Below are 18,112 nucleotides of genomic sequence, written 5' to 3'. Positions count from 1 at the left end.
AACGGTTGCGAACATACTGAACAATAATGAACATTTAACTTCTAAAACGGAATTTCCTTTTCGAGTCTTTGTTTGCAAACCAATTTGTCTAGAAATTGTTTTCAGAATAAATTGTATAGATTTTAGTTTAAATAAAGTTTTACCACTTCTGTTGTTTAAACTTTAGATGTTTTTATTGGACAATAAACAATTGGCTTGAGTAGCCAACTGTTCAACATTTTTTTTCTGTTAATATTATTACTAACGAGCCTTGCGTTATAACGGAAAGATTTATACGCAGAGACAAAACGTTTGAAATAAAATTGAAAAACCTGCAAGATGGATTCAGAATACCTAAAAAAGCATGTCAACTTTTGCCTTACTGAAGCACTCACTGAAGTGGTTGAAAGACGGCCAATGGATCCTATTGAATATATAGCTCACTTTCTTTACAAATTTAAACAAAATGAAGCAAGGGATGCAAAGGTAAAACAATGAAATGCAAAATTTGGAAAGCATACATGTTATTGCTATGTATTTTGTTAAACCTGATATGTACTGAAAAGTTTTAAACATTCAGTAAGTGCTGTTTGTTAAAATTGTAACCTATGTATGTTTCAGGTTTTTCGTTTTTTACCATTTTTTTGTTTTGCAGTTGTCAAAAGAACAAAACCTGTTAAACAATGAACTACAAGAAGCTGGGGATGAGGCCAACTTGCAAAACCAATTAAATGAGGAAGCCAATCTTATTCAACAAAGAGAGGCTGAAGACTTAAAGGTGTAATTTTGTTAGTTTTTGAACTTTGTTTTTCTTGTGTTCTGTATGCCGAGAAAGTCAATACAATACAGAGTTAGACAGCAAAGAATGATTGATGTAAGTAGAACTTTGTGCAGCAAAAAAGGATGCAGGAAAAATTGTTGGTTGTACACGGTCATAACACCACTTGTATAAAAATGCATACAAACCGAAAAGTTAAGCTGAGAAGAATATGATGATGCAGAAAAAAAGACCAGGCTAGTGACCTTCATTGTGACAGCATATCTTACAAGGTTAGTTTTTAAAGTGTTGAGTTTAGTGACAAGTTCAGTTAGGTAACTTGACTTTGTGGTACATTAAACATTTTTTTTCCCGGCTTACTCGTTTATGATCATCCACTTTAGTAACAATGCTCATGAACAAGCTGTTTTTTGTTCACAGGCACGAAGAATTGTGGAAACCACGCCAGAACCCACTCTGAAAGATCTAACAAACAAACCTGGTGCACCTAGTTTAACGTCAGTAAAAGAGGACGAAGAAACTTCACCACCACTGGAGGCGGTATGTTTTCATTGCTAAAGTATCTATTTTTGTTGTTCTAAAATAAAGTTGAAGATTGCATGTAAAAATTTGACTGTTTTGCACATTTTGAAAATGAAATACAGGTCAATAGTTGCATTCGAAGTGATGAATGCAACCTGCCGTATTTCTCATCACTGCTTTTGTTTACCATCTGCATGCAACCTGATGTTTTGTAATGTTTTAATTATGTAGACAATCAAATGTACACGCTTGTAGTCAAAATGTATCCCTGGGGTATGTTATGTATTGTTGCATGTAATTTTTAAAATGCATCCAGTGCACCCACAGAAAAAATAGCTTAAAAATTAGCTGAAGATTGAACAGGCGTTGCATGATAGCAAGCATAGATTGCATGGAAAAATCAGTTCATACAAAGTGTTGTGATGCTTGAAAGGTTAGTATCATTGCTGCTTTCTCCAAAATATTCCAAATATATATTTAAACACAAAACAATAATTGTTTTGGCAATTTATTGAAAAATTTAATTTTTCTTAAATTTGTTTTTCTGTTATATCACATTCATAATAATTTCAGTCAATCATTTTTTAAAGATAAAAATAGAAAGATAAGTCTATAAATATCAAAAAAATGCGTACTGTATTTCAGGTTAGAGTTGTCTCACCAGCCAGCTCCCAAGCACATCTTGACTCTTATCATTTTGCCCACATACCAGACCTGAGAATAACTGCAAACACCCCAGTTGCAGAGGATTCTATCGATAATGAATTACATGAGCAAGAAGCGTCTGTTGATTTTGCTGATAGTAATGATGAAAGTTACGCTACAATTTCCAAGATTTATCCCGAACTTCCAACGTTGTCAGAAACTGATGATATTTTAGCAAAAACAGATGAAGAGGCTGTTGAACCCATTGATAAAAAAACAGAGTTGGTTCAAGATGAAAGTGCTAAAACAGAGGAGACAGACGACAAACCAGTACCTCGTGCAGTTACATTTGATCCAAACATTTCACAAAGGGAGATACCACCAATTGGATATGAAGATGTGGGAATGTTTGTTGATACAGAGAGCTATGAAAGTACTAAACATGTGACTGCTACATATTCTTACAAAGAAACAGCTTACAGTCTAGAAACAGTGGAAAATTCGACTAGTGGTGCAGATAATCAAGAAACAGTTTTCAATAACCAACAAGAACTTGAAGAATTTAATGCTTACGAATTGCTTTCCAATGCAGAGAGTAAACCTGAAATCGGAACTAAAGAAGGGACTACTGATGTCCAGGAAGAACTAGAAGAATTTAATGCTTACAAACTGCTTTCCAATACAGAAACCAAACCTGAAATCGGGACAGAAGATGGTACCGGTGATGGCCAGGAGGAACCAGAAGAACTTAATGCTTACAAACTGCTATCCAATACAGAAACCAAACCTGAAACCAGAACAGAAAATGGTACCGGTGATGGCCCAGAAGAACCAGAAGAATTTAATGCTTACAAACTGCTATCCAATACAGAAACCAAACCTGAAACCAGAACAGAAAATGGTACTGGTGATGGCCAAGAAGAACCAGAAGAATTTAATGCTTACAAACTGCTTTCCAATAAAGAAACCAAACCTGAAATCGAGACAGAAGATGGTACCAGTGATGGCCAGGAAGAACCAGAAGAATTTAATGCTTACAAACTGCTATCCAATACAGAAACCAAACCTGAAACCAGAACAGAAAATGGTACCGGTGATGGCCAAGAAGAACCAGAAGAATTTAATGCTTACAAGTTGCTTTCCAATACAGATACCAAACCTGAAATCGGGACAGAAGTTGGTACCAGTGATGGCCAGGAGGAACCAGAAGAATTTAATGCTTACAAACTGCTATCCAATACAGAAACCAAACCTGAAATCAGAACAGAAGAAGGGACCACTGGTGGCCAAGAAGAACCAGAAGAATTTAATGCTTACAAACTGCTTTCCAATACAGAAACCAAACCTGAAATCAGAACAGAAGAAGGGACCACTGGTGGCCAAGAAGAACCAGAAGAATTTAATGCTTACAAATTGCTTTCCAATACAGAAACCAAACCTGAAATCGGGACAGAAGAAGGGACCACTGGTGGCCAAGAAGAACCAGAAGAATTTAATGCTTACAAATTGCTTTCCAACACAGAAACCAAACCTGAAACCAGAACAGAAGAAGCTATCGCTGATGGCCAAGAAGTACCAGAAGAATTTAATGCTTACAAATTGCTTTCCGATGCAAACAGCAAACCTGAACTCAGAACAGAAGAAGCTATCGCTGATGGCCAGGAAGAACCTGAAGAGTTTAATGCTTTCAAACTGCTTTCCAATGTAGACACCAAACCTGAACTCAGAACAGAAGAAGCTACTGCTGATGGCCAAGAAGAAACAGAAGAATTTAATGCTTACAAATTGCTTTCTGATGCAGACAGCAAACCTGAAATCAGAACAGAAGAAGCTATCGCTGATAGCCAAGAAGAACCAGAAGAATTCAATGGTTACAAACTGCTTTCCAATGCAGAGAGCAAACCTGAAATAGAAACTGAGAAACACACTGACAATCAAAACGAACTGAAGGAACTTAAAGATAACTCGCAAGTAACCCAAAACACTGATGTTGAAGAACATCCTGAAGAATTCAATGCTTACAAAATGCTTACTGAAGCAGATACAAACCAACCTCACCAAGAACTGAATGACCTTGCATCAGGGTCACAAGAATTGGGTGATGAGAATAAACTGCTTTCTGTTGAAATAAAGCCAACCCAAAATGAAACAGAAAACAATGCCACAGATGAAGAAAAAGAAAAGTTCACTGCATACAAACTGCAGGGTGAAAAACTTAATCAGGATTAAACCAACTAGTGGTATAGATGAGCCGGAGAAAGCCACTTTTTAAAAGTTAAATATTTCCACGTTACATATGTGGACACTAACATTAATCCTTGCAAATACCTTCTAAGGTGTCTTAAAACTGCGCTTTCAACTGTTTGACCAGTATTGGTTATATTTTAATTATATTTTACAATTGTTTGTTTGTTTCATATTTGTCCTTTTCTGCTAAAATTGTCTTTAAAAACTGTCTGTCTTTAAGCAGTGTTTAATCACAAGTCTGTGAAATCAATATGGCCCTCTTTCTTGTACATAAATCAAATGTACTTGCGGCAAAGATAGGTATGTGAAGGTGTGCATTGTAAAATTTGGCCCAGCAATTACGCCCAGGGCCCCTACACATGTAAAAAACACATACTTTACTTTATAAAGTACACGACTTTAAAAACAAAAAGTTTTGTCTTGATTTGCTTCGTCATCGCTAAAACAATTAACAGCTCACCTATAAACTAGTGTCCAAGGAGTTGATTGGAAGTGCAAGTGTGAAAAGCGCATTACATGTATTAAATTTTAAATCATTTGTTTACAATGTCAAAGTAAAACATGATTTACAAAATATTGTATCAAACGACGTTTTACCTCGCTTTGAATAGATTGCTCATTAGTGTGCTAAACTTTTCGTTGTACCACATTTTTAGATTCAGTATGTTGTCTGATTGAAAATACTGAAAATTGTTAAGCATGGGTGGCACGCAGTGACGATGCGTAACCTTTAAGGGGTACGCGACCACAGAAAGGTTGGGAACAATTGCCATAGGTTTTCTCTCAAGTATCAACCCTTTGGAATATAGTAGTAATTCAATGATTGCACGATTTTCAACAACATGAAGGTCATGCGTTTGCAGTATTCGCGCTAAATATAGTCGTCTATCGATAAACTGCGTTTTAGCGAAGCCGCGTTAAAAATGTTATTAGTTGGCCATTGTTTGCACAGCTACCGCACGATAAAAGGTTGCTGCAGGTCAACATATAGGCTGCGTATTGCAAAACATAATTGTAAACGATTCGTTATACCAGGGGTCGGCAACTATTTTTGCTCTGGACCGTTTTTGAAACTGAATTTTTATCACGGACCGGCCTTCAAAAAACTACAAATATTTAGCGATAAAAACGCTTAAATTATTTTATCATCCCCGGGATGCATGGGTAAAATGTTTTGAAGCATTTAACCTGAAAACTATAAGGCCCGGTAACGAACTTCTCGTCTTAATTTGTCAGAATTTTCTGGCGGGAAGTTTCAATTGTTGCAAACCAATTTTAGGCTTTACTATACAGGCCATGTAACCCTACTTTTAAAATGGAGTGTCTATAATAATTTGACTGTGCTTATAACAGCTTTATGTTTAGGTTAGGGCATTTGTTTTTTGCTTGATATGCTGGGGCTCATTCAATTATGCATTCGTGCCTTTAAACCAATGTGTCTTTCTTGACTTTGAATTGCCCTTACCTAATCGTATACTAACGTGGGTGGGGACACATTTGTTCATGCTAATGATACTAAGAATAAAGATATGCCAATTAGATTTAAGCAGCAAATACATATCCAATGTAAGTTTAGCAAACATGTATGTATTTTATCGTTGATGGCTAGACAATGTATAAGTTTGGAACATATAGGAAGTCGTTTCTAGTTTTTATTTTGTTTTTCGACTTTTGGTTCAACTCATCAGGCTTCACTGGATTGGAACAATGCCCCTTAAGTTTTTTTTTGTTTTATGGAAACAGCAGTCAAGACAGGATTATAACCTAAAACCTTAAGCACAATGCGGTTGGGCTGACCATCCGGCCATCTTGGTCACGAAATTTCGTATCAGGGTCCGTTGTCGTAACTGTTTTAAGACCAAACACGTTAAATGTTTTTTTGCCTCAAAACTTACACTTTAACATCATTTTTTTCCTTTTCCCTACTCAGCCTTCGAACATCATTGAATTTAGTTCAGCAGATAAGGGTTCAACATGTTTTTTTCAAAGCTTTTTTTCAAACAGATTTGCATCCTCCCCTTCAGTAGTGTGTTGACTCACTTTCATATTTTTGCCGACCCCAGAAAAAAGTGTAAAGTTTGCAAAACAGATGTTAGTGGATATGTAGCTGGCGAAAAAATATTGTGGGTTCTGCACATTGGCACAGCCAAGACGGGGCCTCAAGGGGCCATGACTCGTCCCAAATTTTTGAAGTTGAGAAACTTAACTATATCTAAATTGCGTAAAATGGGTGTTTTCACCGAATTGCGTAAACCGAAGTCAAGGTATGTTGTATTTATATTCATGCAGAAGACATTAAATAAATAAGTAAAGCGTTTTGCCCCGTCCCAAATTTTTGGCTGCCTACGGTCTAGTTCTGCAGGAGTCGTTTTACAAAAACTGAAGGGGATTTAGGTTCGAAAAAATCGGTTTCGTCCGGACTTTTTAAGACAGGTTCGGTGTATCACTAGTTTCGTTCACCAGTGGATAAACGCCAACGGGTTCAATAGTGGGAGGTTTAATTTCGGATAACTATAACTATAAAAGTTTAAACAAGCATTTCTGTTTAAAATAAACTGAGAAACGTGTGGAACGAACCAACGAACCAACCGAAAAAAAAAACAATACGGTAAAAAACAGTAGGACTATGGGCCATGTCCTTTACACTTTTACAGCATGGGCCATAATATCGTATGCGGAATTTGTCTTTTTTACATGTTGTTGAACTTCGAGTATACAAGACAAATACAGTTGAGAGGTTCTGCATCTGCACTATGGTGTGTATGTTAAGCAGGCAGATAAAAAGTGTGGCAGAACGACATCACGCTAAAAACTCCTTTACCTCGTGCCCATGTCTGTTGTTAGTTACAATGTGACTGGCTGTCCTATGCGTGTAATTCGCGGTCAGATTTACCAAACATTTTTCAACTATAATACGCAGACAACCGACCCTGACGTCACAACAGCAGAGGTCCCTGACGTCACAGCAGCATCACCAACAAGTAAAGAGGAAATTGCAACTGAAGAACCTGCTAGTGATCCGACCGATGGGGCCACAGAAGAACCGAAACGCGAAACAACAGAAACGGCCTCAACCGAAGATGCTCTAGCTGAAAATAATGATAACACAGAAAATGAAGCAGCGGCGACATGAGTTGGCCTTAAAATGAATTTATTCTTTTAGATATATAATGATGTTATTTTCTCCCTTGTTTTGTTTTTCAACCGATTTTTTGTCTTCATTGTGCGCCCTGTCAAACGATTCGCATATTGCCTTTGCCAATTCGATTTATTTGTAAGTCTGCTTCGAATGTTTTAGCAGTAATAAAACGACCCCGGCAAAACAAAATCCATTACGTTTCGTGAGTTGACATGTAATGATATTCTTAACATAGTCCTGACAGCTTTGATTTTCTTTTGTTTAATTCACAGCTCATTTCGCAGTTGTGTCAAGGCGACGCGTCTCGTTCCGTTCATACATATTGCATGAAGCTGTCAGACTGCGATTGTTGCAAGATATTCGAAGTATAAAACACAACCCAAATGAAAAACTTCGATTTTATTTTTGCGATGTGGTCAAATAAAACAACGATGTCCTTTGGCAATATCTTGAAGTGTAGATACGTTTTTGGCCCCAGTTCTGGAACGTTCGTTGCAGTAATCAGATGTGACAGCTTTATGGATTTCGAAAGCCAACCATAAATATACCGAGACATGTTTTAATTTTCGCAAACAAGACTGAAAGCTTTTAGGGCCAGAAACACGAAAATTTGCCCCTTGATAATACTTAATCTAATTTCAAACGTCACCTCAATGTTTTGGATCACGCACTTGTTTCGTAAAAGTGATCCTAGGATCATAAGTAGCCGAGCTGTGGATGGCAGCAGGTGTAAGACGCAGGGGTGGGCTTGTGTAAAATAGCAGAATTGGTTAGACAACCTGATAAATAGATTTTAAAATGTAGTTATTGTGATTTTCTGCCTATATAGTTAGAATTAAAGAATTTTGGAAAATGTATTTGCTGTTGTTTGCTGCTCTTTCCGCTTTTGTGGCTGATGCGACAAATCAACCGACATCTTTGGTACGAATCGGTAAGTTGCAAAAGTACGGTTATACTACTAACTGGATCTAAGTGTAATGTTCACATATAGCATAGTCCATGTAACGCTAACTAGTTTTAAGTTGGGCTACTTGGTTTATATATGACGTAACATGAAAAACAATAGGCTACTAATTTTGACACAAGTTGTTTTTTAAGGCGCCTTGTTCTTAAGCGACGACACAGTGACAAGAAGAGCGCTAAAAATAGCAGTAAATGATATAAATCGGGAAGACTGGATGTTACGTGGGGCAATGTTGAATGTTGTTGAAAAAAATATTTCCAACAACGATGCTATGAACGCATTAGGACACGGTAAGTTGTTTAATGACGTAACGGAATAAAACAGAATAGCGGTTATCCGTCAGGATAATGTATTTGTTTATTTTCGTAATTTATTTCAATCTGATTCCATATAGGCTATTTTGGTTCATGTCATGTATTGCGGCAGTTTGGAGTATTTTGGTTCTTAACAAATATGTTTTCCTTCGTGGGTTTTCTTACTCTTAATCAAAGCAATTAGAAACAAGCTGCAGTGCACAAAGTTTACTAACGGACAGTAAATTTATGTGCCAATAAATACACACAGGAAAACGGATACGGTAAAGTGGGTTCTAGGCTACTGTAAAACTAATTAAAGTTCTTCTTAAAAAAAAAATTGAATATTTTACCTTTTCACATTTTCTACGTTTTCTTATTTTGTAGCGTGTGATTTGCTTGGCATTGGGATGAATATGTTGGTAGCTGTGGTGCCATGCCCAATTTCAATCACACTTCAATCGCTATCGGAGAATACTCACATACCGCTGTTGAACGTAAGTGAATACACAACAAGAATTATTGCATATATATTTAGCGATATATCTTTCGTTAGCTTTAGTCGTTTTTATCCATTTATTAACGACCACAGCATTTTTGTTAAATAAGCAAATAATACTCATAGTAAGTACAAAAAAACACTTTGTTTAACATAAAAAGCGAAAAATCATTTATAAACCAAATATTATTATTATTATCAAAAAGTTATGACAACACTTGTTGTTTCTCTGAAAACAATTTAAGTTGGAGAACCAATTATGGCTGCGGCAACACATCACTGCACTAGCTTTTCGCAATGACGGCCTCATGGCATATATCCATGTTTCACCATGGAACGGCCGCCATAGTGTCTGCATCAAGTTTAAAGAGCTCTTCTGGCAAATGTGATTTGAAAATCACATTTGCCAGAAGAGCTCTTTAAACTTGATACTATGCCTGGCAGCAATAGCTTATATATAGTGTCTGCATGTTTGTCTGCATTAAAATTCAAATGCAGGTTTATCTAACATACACATATCATCTAGTTGCGCCTGAAAAGCCCAAACTAAGAAGTCAAAAGTGTTTCCAAAATCTAATGTGAGCTCAGATTGTCCGACTGTGACGAAAAAAATGGTCGATTATTCCACTATACAATTAACAAAGGGACGATTGTTTGCGCACAATTGTATTTGTGATTTAATAAACTGAATTTGAAGAAAATGAAAAAAAATGTATTCTGTATGACCAACATACTCTCGCAAGGAGTAAATTCGGGTTTAGTGCCTCATTTAAGCTTTCATCTTGGACCGCGATTCTCGCCATTAGCTATAACCCAACCCGGCTAAGATCTCTTGTATTTGCATTTTTACAGAAGTGTCCGGACCATTAGTAATTCTTACCCTCTCCATCTGGTAGGCCTACCATATGTCCTCGTTTTGGAGGACATGTCCTCCTTTTTAACGAAAAGCAAGTTGTCCTCCAGAGACAATAAAAAATGCCCAAATGTCCTCCTTTTTTAATGTTCTGTATTTACTGAATATTGAAATAACAATTGTACCTTTAAAAACGGCCAAAGAGTGTGAGTTGTTGTCATTGTTATTGTAATGAACAATTTATTTCATAGTAAGTTTAACTTCATCCAAATTGGCCTTTAATAATCGACTGCGTGGAATTCGTCAAATATCTAGTGCTTTTATTTTCTTGGGCACAAATGTCCTCCTTTTTGTTGATGAAAATATGGTAGGCCTACCATCTGGCCCTTTTGCAAAACTAATTGAGTAGCCCTGAAGCCACGCTTGTATATTGCAGCACAAGTAACAAAAATGCAATTGTTTGGGCACAATCGACACTTGTAGTTTAGTCTGTGACGTAACACACTGGCTTTGGATTAATCCTGGGCGTTGTAATCTTATAAAACTAGGTAATATTATTCTACATGTCGCGACAGGAAAACTTTTGTGAGGAGTAGATTTATTTTTGAATGTTACAAAGTTATCAATACGATTTGGCAAACGAAAAAATGTGGTCGGGGGGCGGATGAAATAACCTCTCGGGCCGGATCCGGCCCGCGGGCCGTAGTTTGGTGACCCCTGGTATATAGGCATAACTGTGTATACAAAAGTCTTTGAATCGATTCGTTAAATTTAATTACGTTTCAATTATGCAGGTTGTGGACAGCAAATCTTGCCGATCGCCTTCGCGCGGAGAAAGTTACAGTTTTTCGACTCAACCCGATACCAACATCATTGCAAATGCAGTAGACGAGTTCATGCAAGCTTCTAAAATCAGAAACTTTGTTATGGTGTACGAGAACGACCGAGGTGAAAAAAATCAAAAAAGGATGTTTTTTAAACATAAATCTATTTGTTTTGGTTAAAGGTAAAATAAAATAAAAACAATCACAAGACCCAAAATGATCAGGGTAAAATATTTCAAAAGTATCATTTTTTCTTACAGATGCATCGTTTGTACAAGATTTAACATATTTGGTGTCGCAGAGAAGTAAAAACTCACGCTTTCCAGCGAATCTTTTTGTGCGTTTGGATAGAAACCCAGATAACGAAGGTGATGAAAGATTTCATCAGGCAGCTTCCTATTTGGCCAATTTACTTCATACAAATCACGTGGTACAGTTAAGAACTGTTGTTCTGTTTACCAAAGCTGACATTGTCATGAAGTTGATACCCATGGTAAGTTTCCTTTTAAATAAACATCAAACCAATCTCGTATTATGTTACTTGACGGTATGTTATGTTAATCAACGCGTCAGTTTTAATGTATACTGACCAATGTAGGCTACTCAGCAGTTACCGCAAAAAAAACAGGCCAGCAAGAAGTAAAACAAGCACTCCAGTGACAAGTGTTTTGTGTTAAAAACTTAAAACGTTAATAGTGTGTTTGTAGTTACATGCGCTTACACTTGCCGAGAGTCTTAATGTTCAATGGATCGTTGCGGGAGAATTCATTTTAGCAGAAGACTTGCGGTACCTCGAATCATCAACGACTTCCAAGGTCACAGTAATAAGTCAATACGTACCTGAAAATATGAAGATTGTGAAAAGGTTTGTCATCGTATATGCCATTTACAATTAAGTTAGTCATTAAATAGCCTATACGCACATTTAGTATGGTCGAAAGCAATTAAATCATACATAAGAAAAAATGACTATTGCTGTTTACCGAACATGATGTAATTTGTAAAATTTGTTTTTGAAGATTCGTCAAGGCGTGGAATGACGATTTAAACAAAGAAAGATGTTCAACTTGCCCGGAACGCAGAGTTTCAGCATCTGACATACCGGTTTGAAACATTGATTTGTTAGCAAATAAATTTATTCTTTGCCAAAATGACTCCTGTTTTTAAAAAGTGTAGTAGAACAACTTTGATTACAACTTGACCACAAAAACATATTGAACTAAATCGAAACTTTTTGCCCATGTATCCCGGGGATGATAAACTAATTTAAGTGTTTTTTTGCTAAATATTTGTAGTTATTTTGTACGCCGGTCCACGATAAAATTTCAGTTTAAAAAAAGGTCCGCATCAAAAAAGGTTGCCGACCCCTGCTTTACCCCAGCATACAAGTTATGTGCTGAGGTTTTTGTTTCAAAAAAGTTTATCATTTTTGTTCTAGCCCGTCTTAAAAAAAAACGTATGTAGAGAATTTCAGACGTAATCAATGTTATCATCACTGAATCTTTATTTAAAATCCAAATATTTTCCTAAAATGATACAAACTGTCGTGCAGATCGAGGCATTTTATGTGTACGACGGCATCAGCCATGTGGGCAGAGTTCTAGCTCGGGCTTTTATTGATGGAAACTACTTTAGTCCATCTTCTCTGAGCTGCAATGCAGGGCAGAGGCAGTTTTGGCCTGGTGGCAAATCGTTATTAAAATACATTAAAAAAGTAAGTATTGTTAGCTTAAGTCTTAAGATTAAGATACATTAGCTTAAAAAGATACAGCCCAAAATTCCTCAAAATGAATAGATGATTTAAAACGTGTATAACTAACATATGAGCAAATTAAACTGAAATTCACATTTTTGCAACTGAACGATCACTTTATTTTCAGGTTCAAACTGGCGGCATATTATCAAAAACAAACCTAAGTGGAACTGGTACCAATTTAGATGCAAATTTTGCAATTATTCAAAAAGAAAATGGAAAAAATAAGAATTTTGTACGGGTACGCCATTCTTAAAAATACTGTTTTGATAGAGTTTAAGTTCGAACCTGACATTGTGGTTTGGGCCTGGGATGGAATCCAGTCCGGGCATATGAACAAAAAATCTTCGGATTAATTCGGGCCTGACTTTACACTTGGTCATTTGTGCGGTATTTATGACTATAGAAAACTAAATAGGCCTCTTTAAAAAAACGGGTTTGGCCCGGGTTCAAACCCACTGATAACTCTGTGTTGTGTGCATCTTTCCAGATTTTCAGTGCTCTTTAATTTATGACCGTTTGACAAATGAGATTATCCAACTTCAATGTTTGATTTTTCAGAAATACATTTGGAATCCAAATACAAGCAACAGTTTCCAAAACGTTTCAAAAGACATCAATGTTACACTTCGTATCGCAACTATCGAGGCAAGTTTTTTTCCTTTTACCAATTTTTTTATCGCCGTTGTCAAGATAATTACGCAATGATTTTTTGTTTAGGAAGCTCCATTTGTGACGATACAACGTTCCGAGAATGGTGAAGTGCTTCACTATGACGGGTTTGCCATCGAACTTATAGATGCTTTGTCTAAACTAGTGGGATTCAAATACGAAATCTATGAGGTTAAGGATCAAAAATATGGTGAACGACTTGCAGACGGAGCGTGGAATGGTCTTGTTGGCGACGTTATGCATGGGGTATATAAGACAAAATTGTTAGTTTTGCACTTATAAACACAATATCAACGTAAAATCAAACGTCATATAATTTAACAGTTGTGAACGGCCTGTTAAACTTTAGCACACATACCTTTTGATATAGCACACATACCTTTCGTTTGTTCTTTTCGAACAAACGTAAATAGTTATAACTGTCATATTTATTGTACTGAATTTATAACCAAAGATGCAACCAAATTTATGTAAAGAAATTGAACTATAAGTTTAAAACAGTGTATATATACAGTGTATAATTTATGTTCGAAATTCGGCGTCTGGTTTTATGAACTCCAAACAAATCTTATCAGAAAGCCGACATCGCAGTTGCGGCAATGACGATTACTGCCGACCGAGAATCCGTTGTGGACTTTCCAAAACGATTTATGGATTATTCAGTTGGAATTGTGTTAAAACGACCTCACCAAACCGCCGATTTTTTTTCGTTTGTTGCCCCGTTTCATTCCAGTGTATGGTGAGCATTTTTTCAAAACGATGTGCAACATTTTCAGTGCGACCACCGATTTCTACTTATTTCATTGTAGGTTTTGTATCATGTGTGCTTTTGTGTTGGTGGTGGTATTCATCTACATTTTAAATCAGGTATGTTACGAAATACTACCTTATAAATTTGCAGTAACCCTAAAACCGTAAATGTTATTACATGCAGATTAGCCCCAATAGGGTTAAACCCTGGGACAGCGGCGCTGACAAAAAGGATCACATCAGTTTGAGTGCAGTATTTTGGTTTGCTTGTGGATCGTTTATGCAGCAAGGTATAGATTTGCTTTTTAACGGAAATTATTGAAACAGGTTTTCAACTACCAATTAACGTGCCTAATCCACTTTTGTTTGAATTTTTAATTTTATTTGTATAGCAGCAATAGGCTAGAAATATGTCTGTATCACGATTTTGATTAGAACGTTTTGTGAGCATTAACAGGATTTGTAAAAATGAGAGAAACAACGTTCCATAGATTCTTTTTTTTAATTGTTACAAACTTTTTTAGATTATTTTTTTTAATTGTTACATTTTTTTGTCGCGGAATAATGTAATAACTTATATGCTAGGCAAAATATACCTGCGTAATACCTGTGTTCTTGTGTTTACCCTTTTGACAGGATCAGAACTGCAAAAAATTACAGTACCTGGACGTATAATAATGGGATCATGGTGGCTTTTTACGCTGATTGTTATATCAACGTACACAGCAAACCTGGCAGCTTTTCTCACTGTAAAAAGGATGGATTTGCCAATTCGATCTTTTCATGATCTTGTGAAACAAACCGATATAAAATATGGAACAGTGTCCGGAACAAGCATTTACAATTTTATTATGGTAATCAAATTAAAATAATTTACAACAACCTTGGCACCCAACGCTGCACTTGATTTTAATTTAAATTCATGCGCCATCACACAATTACCTATTTGTGTTGGGATAAACACTTAATTTTTTTTCTATCACTGGCGTCGTCACAAAACCGTATTTTATCCAAAGTTTAAATTAAAAAAAATCATAAGCTGCAGACAGAATGCACACTTTTTCTAAAACGGCTTATCTCTCGTCACCAGCTACACTGATGAAACCTTATTGCTCGAAACAGTGTGCACTGTCTGCAGCACATCATTTACTGGCTTGGTGGTTTACCAAAAAAACATGTTTTGAAAAACAGAATTCAGCGACTATTTTCACAGTTTTTAACCGTGGAGTAACTATAACTTTAGTATCATTGGTTAACTTCTGAGATTTATTGCAGAGAAAAGCTGAAGAATCAAGTGATTCCTCCTCTTTTTACAACAAAATGTCGCGAATGGTCAACGACTCTACAAATCAATTATCGGTTGCCAAGGAGGGATTTGAACGAGCAGAATCTGGACAATTTGCATTTCTTTGGGACGTTTCAGTTATTGGTAAAGTTGAAAAGGCAAAACCCTGAGAAACTAAAAGGGTATTAAGTCAGATTTAATGCCAAAACCCTGCTTCTGGCTGTCAAGCCGCTTAAACCATGCATTATAAAGAAATTGAAAACATCCTCAAAAACACATACACGTTCCCCTGGAAAAAACTTTAAAATCATATACTTCATGCAGAGCATGAAGTTATCAACCACCAATCTTGTATGCTTACCACGGTGGGTGATTCAATCTACAACAAAGGATATGGATTTGCTATTCAGCATGGAAGTCCGTACCGTGATCCTCTATCATTGGGGTAATACACATTTAAATACATTTACTTTACACCGTAACCATTACCTCTTCAACGTTAGAATTTTAAAACTGCAAGATTCGGGTGAGATTGAAACCTTACGCCGAAAGTGGTGGCCTAAATCTGGAAAGTGCTCGGCGAATAAACTTCCTCCTGCAAGCGGTGAAGAATTAACATTGAAGGTAAACTCAAACTTTACATTGTCTTATTTGTACTGTATTACGTTGGGTGATGAGTAACGTTTCATCTGAGAAATGCTTTTAAAGGGTTTTTAACCCCTCGTTACATAAGATTTCAGTGAATGTTGTTTTTCTTGTGTGATAGTATTTCTTAGTAAAACAAACCACCTTGTCCCATCTTAAAGTATTTAAACCTCATTTTTTAACTGTTACAAAGTTGTAAGCCCAAACCTTAGTCCCAAATTAAAAAAATAATTACTTAATACGATCTGGACCCGAACATTTTTGTCTATATATGCCTATATTAGGCAGTACAGTTTAAGCACACAGAATTGCATGCTGCATGGCTGTAAGTCGACAAATCATCATTATTTTTAGACGTTTACTGGGATATTTTTTGTTCTCGCTGGTGGGTTGACATTGGCTTGGATCTTTGCAATCGGGGAAATAGTGTTTCATGTTTTTAATGGAAAGGACTATCCACCTACCGCAAAAACATTGGTAAAATGTCCTCTGACATGCATTTTTATGATTTATTTTAAGTGTCATAAACTTTAAAAGATATTTATTCAAATTAATTTAAATGTTCATGTTTGGTTACAGAGGCAGAATGAAATCGAAAAGGGACAAAAGAAAAATGACATTCATGTTACACTGAATAAAAAAGAGCTACTTCAACAGCTTGTTGAATATCTGACAGCTGTTAAGGAAAAAGAAAATGATTGGTATACCGAAGTCAACTTATTTTGTCCTAATTTTTTTCATTTTCGTTCAGCGTTTATTGTCGATGATTATGTGACACAAAAACAACAAAACAGCATGTGTTTGCGTTTATTACCTGGTACACAATTTTCGCCGATATATCATTCTGTTCCTTATATTTTCTGCCATAATTCTAAAAGCACTATATAACCAAACTTGTCAGGCAAAACATACTATTTAAAACATATTTTTTGTTCTTTTATTCTCCAAAAAGATGTTCTATTAGGAAACTCCCGATTTCTGTTGTTCGAAACCCATATTTACCGTGTTTTTCCCCCAGGAACTCGGACACAACCGCTGCAAACAATGAAAATACAAAGCAAGAAGATAATTTGATGATCTCTCGCAGCCAAACTGATGTAGACAACAGTGGTCTCCCTGCAATGTTTGAAAAAGTTTACTGCCCTGCACCACGTCTTGCTTCCGATCAACGTTTTGCAAACGGTTTAAGTCCCTGTTCGCAACATTACAGACACCGACGTCCAAGAGGGACATCTTCATCCAACCTACTGGCATCTATTAGTGAAAATAACAGCGACGATATATTTACCAGTCACACTTTGCCATCTATTTTTAAGAAAAGTGAAGTCTGATTTAAAATTACAGTAACTGTTTAGAACCATTGTGATGTTTTCAATGTTATTTTCGGGATTGTCATTTAACAAAAACTGTAGTGTAGCATATTCAGTAGTTGATAGGAGACTATAAGCACTCTAACGGACTTAATTTAAAGGACGGCCCATAGCGGAACCCTTGGGTGGCAAGTGGCGTCTTTGCCCATTGTTTGTCGATTGTGTAAAAATGATATGCTGTCGGCCTGTCGTGAATTTCATGTAACCGTTAACTTTGCTGTAAATTATGCTCTGCTACTTTCCTAATAAACAGTGGTTTTGTGAAACGTATCTTTCCTATGTATATACATATTGTCACAAGTTTTGTTTTATTTTTAAAGTGTGGGCAAATATTTTATTGTCCTCTAATGATGCATGTTATCGTGACCATAATCTATGACAAGACAAATGTGATAACCCATTACGAAACCCATTATCTGCGTGATGAACAAACTTTAAAAAGGCACACTGAAATAGCTTTTGTATATGGTCTGCTTTTATTAGTAACGTACTCTTTCGCGTTGTAGATACTATCAGGAAATCTGACAGGATGTTAAGTGGCGTAAGTTCAAATAACTGACCCGGTATTTCATCTAATAATGCGATGTTTGTGACTGCGATTAAAAGCCCGCTAATCATTGCAAAGAAAGACTCGCCGTATTATAAGAATTAGGGTCATTGTTGCCATCTTTTTTCGCGTCAAGTCGTTATTTGCTGAAATATCATGATAATAAATCAGTATGTTTCTGTTCTAGAGTTGGTTGGATGGTTACGTTTCTATTTTTTGTTCGATTATAATTAAACGCACACATAGTTTGTTAACACAGTTTTTTTCATATTTAAAATAAATAATTGTTCTGAAACCGAACTGTTAAAGAGACGTACTTTATGCATTGAATGAATTTAGAAAAGATT

General features: G+C 36.2%; 2 protein-coding genes across 2 annotated transcripts; both read left to right on the top strand.

The window, feature by feature from the left end:
- The first annotated feature begins 173 nt into the window (after positions 1-173).
- On the top strand, positions 174-5,833 carry LOC145233565 (uncharacterized). Its single transcript, XM_080098320.1, has 4 exons — positions 174-465; positions 635-757; positions 1,178-1,297; positions 1,925-5,833. The coding sequence occupies exons 1-4, from the start codon at positions 319-321 to the stop codon at positions 4,151-4,153; spliced, it is 2,619 nt and encodes an 872-aa protein (XP_079954446.1). The 5' UTR covers positions 174-318; the 3' UTR covers positions 4,154-5,833.
- Positions 5,834-8,098: 2,265 nt separating this feature from the next.
- On the top strand, positions 8,099-18,068 carry LOC145232079 (glutamate receptor ionotropic, delta-2-like). Its single transcript, XM_080096585.1, has 21 exons — positions 8,099-8,241; positions 8,409-8,564; positions 8,955-9,064; positions 10,714-10,867; positions 11,004-11,236; positions 11,451-11,608; positions 11,763-11,847; positions 12,296-12,457; positions 12,624-12,737; positions 13,058-13,144; positions 13,217-13,414; positions 13,744-13,907; positions 13,978-14,035; positions 14,103-14,208; positions 14,555-14,772; positions 15,194-15,347; positions 15,528-15,648; positions 15,707-15,827; positions 16,203-16,325; positions 16,428-16,549; positions 16,867-18,068. Exons 1-21 carry the CDS (start codon positions 8,163-8,165, stop codon positions 17,177-17,179), a joined length of 3,036 nt encoding a protein of 1,011 aa, XP_079952711.1. The 5' UTR covers positions 8,099-8,162; the 3' UTR covers positions 17,180-18,068.
- The last annotated feature ends 44 nt before the right edge of the window (positions 18,069-18,112 follow it).

The sequence above is a fragment of the Phallusia mammillata genome, chromosome 6 (genome assembly GCF_965637545.1).
Source record: "Phallusia mammillata chromosome 6, kaPhaMamm4.hap1.1, whole genome shotgun sequence".
NCBI lineage: Eukaryota > Metazoa > Chordata > Ascidiacea > Phlebobranchia > Ascidiidae > Phallusia > Phallusia mammillata.
This window is presented reverse-complemented; position numbering and strand designations above follow the sequence as displayed.